Raw genomic sequence first — 8,828 nt, 5'->3', positions numbered from 1 at the left:
AGGTATAAAATCTTTAGCAACCATATGCAGCTACACTTGTGTTGACTACTAATATAAAATGTACCGTAACATGCCATAGGTGACTTTTTTATTTGAGAAAATTCATAATTAATTCTGGTTTAAGCTTATTATAGAAACTAACTAAACCGCTACTTCATCTAAGTTAAAAATTTGGTGTAAATGCCCGATATGGTCATGTTACTTTTCCTGCTTCCGTTTTTCTTAAATGCTCCTCTAAAGGAGAACCTGAGCCTGAGTCAAACTTATGCATGGTTGGAAGTACATGAAAGGTGAAAGTTGAATAAGATTTTTAACTTGTTTATTCCACCTGAACCTGCAAAATACTAACAATAATTATTTTATCTTAAAACAAATAAATATTTTTAAAAATAGGTGGATTATTTTTATTTGATCCATAGTGAACTAATTTACTGAAGTTGTTGGAGCAAAATGGATTAGAAATGAAATGATCCATTTAATTCAAATAGTTATGTCCGTAACCAGGCAGCCTAGAGGAAAGAAGTGGAAATCTTCCACCAGTTTTAGGTATCACAAGGAGCGGGGTGCTGATCTCAACTCCCAGGAAATTAACTCTGTGACACTGACCGTCGAGAGATGAGAATAAGAGGGTAGGAACAGCGGCTCCAGTTCATTCATATATAGCTGTTCCTCTCTCTCTCTCTCTCTCCCATGCAGTCAGATCCAAACCACCGAATCTCTACGCAACCCTCCATCATCGCCAAACAAAATATGATACATGAGCTATCAGCTAAGCAAGCCCATCACGTATAGCTGTACCATGATATTACTTGTATTCTAATGCAGAAGAAAAAAACAAAGAGAGCCAGAAGACTGCCACTATGGTATTTTTTATGTAAAGAAACTAATGGAATAAAGCCGCCTTTGCCCTATATAAGACCCCATGTACCTCCTCCCTCCCTGCATCAGCCCTTTCTTCCCCCACTCCCTCTTCCTCTGGGAAAAATGGCATCTTCTTCCTCTTCTTCTGTAGCTATAGGTTTGTGTTTCTTTGCCTTGGTCTCTATGACCACCATGGCTGCTCCACCAAGGAGACCCATCAATGTTCCATTCCAGAAAAACTATGTGCCTACATGGGCTGGTGACCACATCAAGTACTACAATGGAGGCAATGAGATCCAGCTCTACTTGGACAAGTACACAGGTAAATCACTTTAACAAGAACGAGAACAGATCCTACATATTCTAAAAGCTCTAAGATGCCCAGAATCCAAAATGAACCTCCTAAGTTCTAATTTTTTTAATGTTGTTTATTTCAGGCACTGGGTTTCAGTCTAAGGGCTCTTACTTGTTTGGCCACTTCAGTATGCAAATAAAGATGGTTCCTGGTGATTCTGCTGGAACTGTGACTGCCTTTTATGTGAGTGGTCTCTGTTTGTGAGACTAATAAAATGCTATGGCCATTGGCCAATGAGTAAACTATTTGCCATATAAACCAATTAAGCATTGATTGTTTCTCATTTATTTTATGCTTTTGTGATGGTGTTTTCCAGCTTTCTTCTCAAAACTCAGAGCATGACGAGATAGACTTTGAGTTCTTGGGCAACAGGACTGGCCAGCCCTACATCGTCCAGACCAATGTGTTCTCTGGTGGGAAGGGAGACAGGGAGCAGAGGATCTACCTCTGGTTTGATCCAACCAAGGATTACCACTTCTACTCTGTGCTTTGGAACACGTACCAGATTGTGTAAGTCATCTTTCTTTACTTTCCTTTTGGTCTCGTCTCCCTCTACTTTATGATTAAGCCCATGGATGAGTCCTTTCATCTTGTTTAAACTGGTCAGTTGATAAAATCCTCATAGGACAGGATAGACTGAGATTCTTTTATTTAGAACTCTCCTACTATTGCCTGTTGGGTTAGCCGTTGCTACCATTGAAATTGCTCAATAGAGTTCTCTCTCTCTCCCTCTCTCTCTCTTGGGTACTGAGATGATTTAGACAAACAACAAAAGGCCTGTTTGAATAATGCAGCACGATTGAGCTGAATTTGCCGCTGAATTTATGGATTGGGCCGTTGATTTAACATGGCTCTATCAAACCAAACATCTCACAGCTTAAATCTTGTGAAAGGACAAATGGATCTCCATGCTTTTTTTCTTTCTGCAGTTCAGTAGACCTGCAAGTTGGAATTTAGACGGAGATTTAGGCAGGCTTTTAGAAGATGTGAGTTGGACGAACCAACAAATTTGATTCCCGCAAAATTTTTAGCTTAATCCTGCAGAAATATTCAGATAAATTTTAAAAAAATAAATAATAATAATAATAAAAAAGGTTTGTTTGGGTTTGCATCTCGAAACTAGTGTACATATTGGATAAGCATGTGAAGTGTCTCATGAGCAAACACTATCACATGCGCTAGATTTTTTTTTGTGACTAACTACCATCCTTCTGGCAGTTTTTTTCATTGGCTTGGCCACCTTCCATCTAAATAAAGGTTAAAAATGTTGATAAGAAAAAGGTGATACTCATGTCTATCTCCGTAGAATATGGATGACTTCAAGCTGTCTTGAATAATATTTATGAGTCTTATTCATGGATTGTATAGACTTGTAGTCAACATAAGTCAATAAACCTATTTATTGTAAAAGAACTGTCAGTTTGTCTTGATGCTGTGTAAAATATAAATATATATTCCTCCTTTTCTTTTTGTTGAGGCATTTCCTCCGATTTACTACATCTGACATCTGCCAATTCAAATTCATTAATGAAGTTGGACTTCCATGCATAGCGTTATTGGAACAACGCTATCAGGGAATATGGAACTCGTACATGATGCCTTGTTCTGTGCTTCACTGTGGATATCATATTGTGGACTGATAACAGAGGCTATTGAAGGGCTTCAGGCTTCTAAACCTTCCATATCAAATCCCATTCCAACTATCAGATTCCATGTTGGTTTTTATTTTCTTGTTTTTTAAATTTTTGCAGAGTAACTTGTGAGAAGTTGTTCATTCTGTCGCTTCTCCCCCTATCATCATTGCAGTTATACCATCATATTTCAATTTTATTGGAAATAAAATGAAAGATTATGGTACAGGATTCTTCAAAGAATGAATTAATGTAGAAAATCAATAAGCGTTTGAAAGATTTAATGTAAACACAATATAATTCCTTTATGGTGATAAATTATTTATCCTGAATAATAATTAATAAGAATTCATGCAACAAAGATCAATGGTTTAAGTAAATTTATCCACCTCTGATTCGTCTTGGCTTTTATCTGTAATTGCAAACCGCGAGAGGTTTTTGAAGGCATTAAAACATTTTTCATCGATGGGCAAGCATGCTGCGGCCGAAATCTTTAGAAGCCTTTACATTCTAATTTAGCTGGCTCAGTGACATTACACACAGTCTATACTGCTATCTGCCACTTATATTTCATTGTGACCAAAGATCTAAAATTGCTGGCTGCTTGGCTTCTTCTGGTGCCATATATAGTTTCTTTGTAGATGATATCCCAATCAGAGTGTTCAAGAACAGCAAGGACTTGGGGGTGAGATATCCCTTCAACCAGCCGATGAAGATATACTCCAGCCTGTGGAATGCTGATGACTGGGCTACAAGGGGCGGGCTCGAGAAGACTGACTGGTCTAAGGCTCCATTTGTGGCTGCCTACCGGGGCTTCCACATCGATGGCTGCGAGGCATCGGCTGAGGCCAAGTTCTGCGCCACCCAGGGGAGGCGGTGGTGGGACCAGAAGGAGTTCCAGGATCTTGATGGCTACCAATACCGGAGACTGAGTTGGGTGCGCCAGAAGTACACCATCTACAACTACTGCACCGATCGGTCGAGATACCCGACGATGCCGCCTGAGTGCAGGAGGGACAGAGATGTGTGACTTCACAGATGATAAAGCCACCTTTGGGAACTTAGCATGCATAAATGGGAAGTGGTTCCGCTCTAGTTATTTATATTTGTACTACCTACTTGGTTGAGATGATCTTTTTATATGTCGGATACTGTACCTCTGGGAATTATTATTCTTGATGAGCACCAGGTGTATGGAGATTAAGAAGTATATATATAATGAGGGTGTTTCATGTGGCTTAATTTTCAAAACTGGGTGTCGCAAAATATTCTTTCTGATTAATGTTTAACTTTTCTTTCTTTGTTTTTTCAGAAGGTTAACATCCACTGTTAAACAGGGGGACGATCCATTTGACAACAGGGTTCTTGCCACCAGATCAATATAGGTTTTGCTTCGAGGAATACGAACAACAATATTTACTTTAAAATAGGCTTACCACAAGATTCATTTCCTTCTATTTCTTTTTCTCTTTTTATGATGTTGATCACTGTGAAACTAACGCGGTTCGTCACCTGGTAGTGTTTTCTTTTGAGGATTGGAGAACATGGACAGGTTTCATGGGCCTTACCCTTCGTTTAAGGGTGGAGTCCCCCACCCTTTATAAGAAGCAGACCGACAGAACATAAAAAGGTAAAACAAAAGGTCCACGAAACATAGCCATAAGTTGAGATTTTTTTTTTCTTCCTAAGTTGGGTGATTCACACCATTCTAGTATAAACACATCTTAAAAATTAAAAAAGTAAGATGTCTTAGAATGCCCTTGGTATCGGCATCAAGTTGTCCACAATGCCTCACTAGAGTGCTCCGCCACATAAGAAGCCAACCAATCCATAGCTTCATCTCTCGGTAGACGTGTTTCGGAAAGAAGGAAGTAGTTTCCCTAGCTAGTCTCTAGTCAGAACGGATGTGTACTAATTCTTCTGTCCGGCCTTTCACTGTAACAGAATCTATAAGAAATTACTTTGTAATTCTAGAAGCTTACAATTAATACACGTAAGCTTAAAAGTCGTAATTCTAGTATTTAATACTTTGGGAAGTTAAAGAGATATCTTAAGTAAATTAAGAGTCATGTGAGGATAAAAAGGTCACTTTTATATTCATAATGGTAGTCTAAGAGTCACTTTTGTATCTATAAATAAAAATAGGTAAACTAGAGCCTTTATATCTATAAATAAAAATAGGTAAACTAGAGTCTTGAGATGAACAACCATTGGGAGCCTCTTGCACCACTCTAGTATGCATGAATAAAAATCCCTCATGCTTCCCACTAAAAAATTCTCTTTCTTGCATCATGTTTCCTATATTTCTTGTACCTAGTTTTCATCCAAAGCCCCCCAAAACTCCAGCTCATATCTTCTACCTAAATCCTACTTCACAATTCAATTCCACCATGGCAACAAGTTCTGGTGCAAGTACAAACAACACTACCTTCAACTATATGCAAAACCTAATGTCAGTCTTCGGCAGCAAGAGCTATGATTTTTGGAGCATACAACTGAGGACTCTCTTTATCTCATAGGATTTTTGGACTTAGTCGAAGGTGGCTATCAAGAACCAGCAAATCAAGAAGCATTTGCGGCATGGACTTAAGCAAAACAAAGGGAGTACAAAGAGAACAAAAGAAGAGATGCAAGAGAGTTATTTCTCATTCAACAAGGAGTAAGTAAAACAAAACTTTCCTTGAGTTATGGGTGCAAATAAATCAAGATGCATGGGAAATTCTAAAAAAAGAGTTTTAAGGCTCCGACAAAGTTGTCTCTATGAAGCTTCAATCCTTATGGAGAGAATTTGATAATTTAGCAATCAAAGATCATGAAACAATCAAAGATTTCTTCTCTAGAGTTGTTGGAATTATTAATCAAATTAGAAGCTATGGTGATACCATTCAAGATAAGAAGATTGTTGAGAAAATTCTAAGAAGATTGCTTGTTAAATTTGTTTATATTGTTGCTGCAATCGAAGAATCAAAGGATTTATCTACTCTCAACTTGTATGAACTAATGGGGTCACTTGAGGCACATGAACAAAGAATGAACAGGTCTTCAGTTCAGCCTTTAGAATAAGCATATCAATCCAAGCTTACTACTGGAGAAAAAAAAACCTCCAAGTATGGAGCAAGAAGGCAAAGAAAGAGGCTCATCTCAAATTAAATATCAAGGGAAATGGAAGCCGTCTTGTATAGAAGCCCGAGGTAAAGAAAAATGTTGATGGGGTCGGGCCTATTTATAGAGGAGAGGCATGCCTTGCCAAGAGATAAAAACAACATTCCAATTAATGTGGAGGATCCTAGTGTGCTGGCCAATCCAGTACATGATAAGTGCTAAATAATGCATAAATTAATATCTTATTCATAGCACTTATCATTATTTTAATTCATATATTTTGTAAATTCAAATAAAAAAATTGTGTTACCTTCACCATTGCATTATTAAAAAATAATTCGATTTTGCTTGATTTTATTGATCCATCTAATGTATGCAGGTCGAATCAAATTCATCTTGGATGACCCTTGAACCCAAATCGCATGCACCCCATGAATCGGATCCTCCCAATCAATTAGAGTCGATCCCAGTTTTCATTTATCAGCCACGTGAACCTCTTCCCACCCAAAGGGTTTCTAATGGACAAATTCCCAGCCGGATTCCCAAATCTCCCAACTAAATCCAAACTTCCTCGTCCACGAACAGATCGCCCGACCAAGGAACTAAGCCCGTTCCCAAGCCTCCCCTGCATCCTCATCCCGTTCATCATCCTTACCCCTTATCCAGCCGCCCCCAAGCGCAGCTTCATCCTTCCGGACCATCTTCCACGTCCTCCCCAAATTCCCTTCCACGTCCTCATGATAAACTCAAATCCTCATCAACCTCCGAAATCCTCTCACGTCTCCATTTCAACACCTCAACGTCTTCCGGACCATCCTCCCCTTCTCCCATGTTCCAACGAAACAGAGCCGAATCCATCTCCTCCCGGCGACTCGTCTCTATCCCATGGCCAGCATCCTCTTCCTTCGGAATAAAGCTCCAGCTCATTCCCTCTTCTTCCGTGATCTTCTTCCTCCTTAAATCCTTATCCCAGCATTCAGATTAACAGTTTAGAATCTATCCAGTAGATTCATCTTCATCTCATCCTTCCTCCGCATGAACCCAGCAACACCATCTTCCCTCGTTGATCTATCTTCATCCCGCATCCAACTGGATCCTCAACGTCTTCCCAACATCTCTCCCCTGTTCCACGACATTCATCCAAGGATCAGCATCCCATGCTTTTCGCGCTTATCCACAACTGTAAATCCAATTCGTTCCATCCTCTTCCCATTCCATTCCTAACAACTAAGTCCAAAGATCCCCTGTTTCGAAACAACTTCCTCCCAGCTTCATCTCAGCCAACACAGCATCTTCCGAATTCCCACTGAATCAAGACTCATCCGTTCCCAAGCCATCTAGAACCAAGTCTAGATTAAACTTCCCCTCCCGTCCGTGTCGTCTTCCCATCGTTTCTTCATCACAGCCAAGTCCCAAGCTTTATCTTTCGATCAACTCCCCTGTTCCGAGTTCATTCTTATCCGTGGATCCAATCTTAACTTCCAACCATCTGCCTCTTCCCATGCGCCCAATCCTCTTCGTAAATCAAGCATCCAACATCTTCTTCCCAACATCCAGATTGGATATTGCAATCATCCGGATCAACTCGAACCTCCACATCCTTATCCTTCCATTCGGAATATCCAGAGAGGAAGAGAGAGAGAGGATACTGAGCCTATAAAAGGAAGAGAGTACTCCTAGGGAAACTATTCCTCCTCTTCCCCACCAGGGGAGGGGGCTGATCCCTTTATTCCTCCTCTTCCCCACCAGGGGAGGGGGCTGATCCCTTTATTCCTCCTTCCCCACCGGGGGGGCATTCCCTCTTCCCCCACCGGGGGTTGATCCCATCTATCTCTCACAGGCCAAGTTCCACGGGAAACAGAGGAGGGAGAAGAGTCTGGGCATTTTGGGAATGATTTCCCAAAGGAAGGAATCGATCTCGGGGGAATCACAAGAGGAAGAGAAGAAAGTGACGGAAGGCCGCTGCTGTGCTGCTGCTGCCGTCTACTACTGCATGGAAGCCTAAGCTCTTCACTAGGGCTGGATGCAGCCCTAACAAAGGGACACGGGTTTTATATTTTATTTTATATTCTTGGGGTTGTATGAACTTATTATTTTTAATGGATATCTTCTTTTGAATCATATTTAATTTCTGTGATTTTAAGTATGATGTTCGTACAACTGTTCTTCATGATCACTAAGTAAATATAAGATAGTCCATGCTTAGGGAAGATGCGATGTGCTGCCACCTTAGATTAGGGTAGACATTTCATGCCAACTGAAGATGGATTATGCCCAAATTACTTTTGTGAATTTTTATTTAAATGCTTATTAGGCTTGTAGCCAATTTGCATGTTAATCCAAGAACGAAATAAATTATAAATAACCCTTGTTCCGATGTTAGTGGTGAATTCCATGCCCTAGGTTCCTCCAACTGATATCCTTTTAATTGCATTTTCTTTTATTAAATTTCTTAGTTTAATTTTCTTCACAAACTCTTTCTTTTAAATATTTTTATTTTTAAAGAAAAACAACTGTACCCCAATCCCTGTGGATCGATACCCGTAATCACTATCCTACTAGATACGTGCTATTGCGTGGTGTTTAAAATTGACTATCAATTTTTGGCGCCGTTGCCGGGGATTGCTAGTATAGTTGTTTTTCTTTTCATAAAAAAAAACTTTCAAAAAAAATATATATTTAAAATAAAATAAAAATATTTTCTATTTTTGTTACTTTCCTTATCTCTTTTACCTCTCACTAATTTTTGATTTTTCTTTTGATATTATTTGATCAGGAATCAAAGAAAAAAAAGTGTGAGACGATCAAAAAGGGAATTGCTGGAAAAGGAATGCTGTAGAGGTTTGCTTTTAAAAAAATTGCTGGAAAAAGTCCCTTTG

General features: G+C 39.4%; 1 protein-coding gene across 1 annotated transcript; it reads left to right on the top strand.

Annotated features, from left to right (window-relative positions):
• The first annotated feature begins 929 nt into the window (after window positions 1-929).
• LOC103698229 (xyloglucan endotransglucosylase protein 34-like) lies at window positions 930-4,089 on the top strand. The gene is made up of 4 exons (XM_008780219.5): window positions 930-1,183; window positions 1,299-1,399; window positions 1,533-1,726; window positions 3,478-4,089. Exons 1-4 carry the CDS (start codon window positions 985-987, stop codon window positions 3,875-3,877), a joined length of 894 nt encoding a protein of 297 aa, XP_008778441.1. The 5' UTR covers window positions 930-984; the 3' UTR covers window positions 3,878-4,089.
• The last annotated feature ends 4,739 nt before the right edge of the window (window positions 4,090-8,828 follow it).

Source organism: Phoenix dactylifera, chromosome 12 (genome assembly GCF_051530095.1).
Source record: "Phoenix dactylifera cultivar Ajwa chromosome 12, Ajwa_hap1_PhDact_Kaust_v1.1, whole genome shotgun sequence".
Taxonomy (NCBI): Eukaryota; Viridiplantae; Streptophyta; class Magnoliopsida; order Arecales; family Arecaceae; genus Phoenix; species Phoenix dactylifera.
Note: the sequence above shows the minus strand (reverse complement) of the source record. Positions and strands in the feature narration are given on the sequence as shown.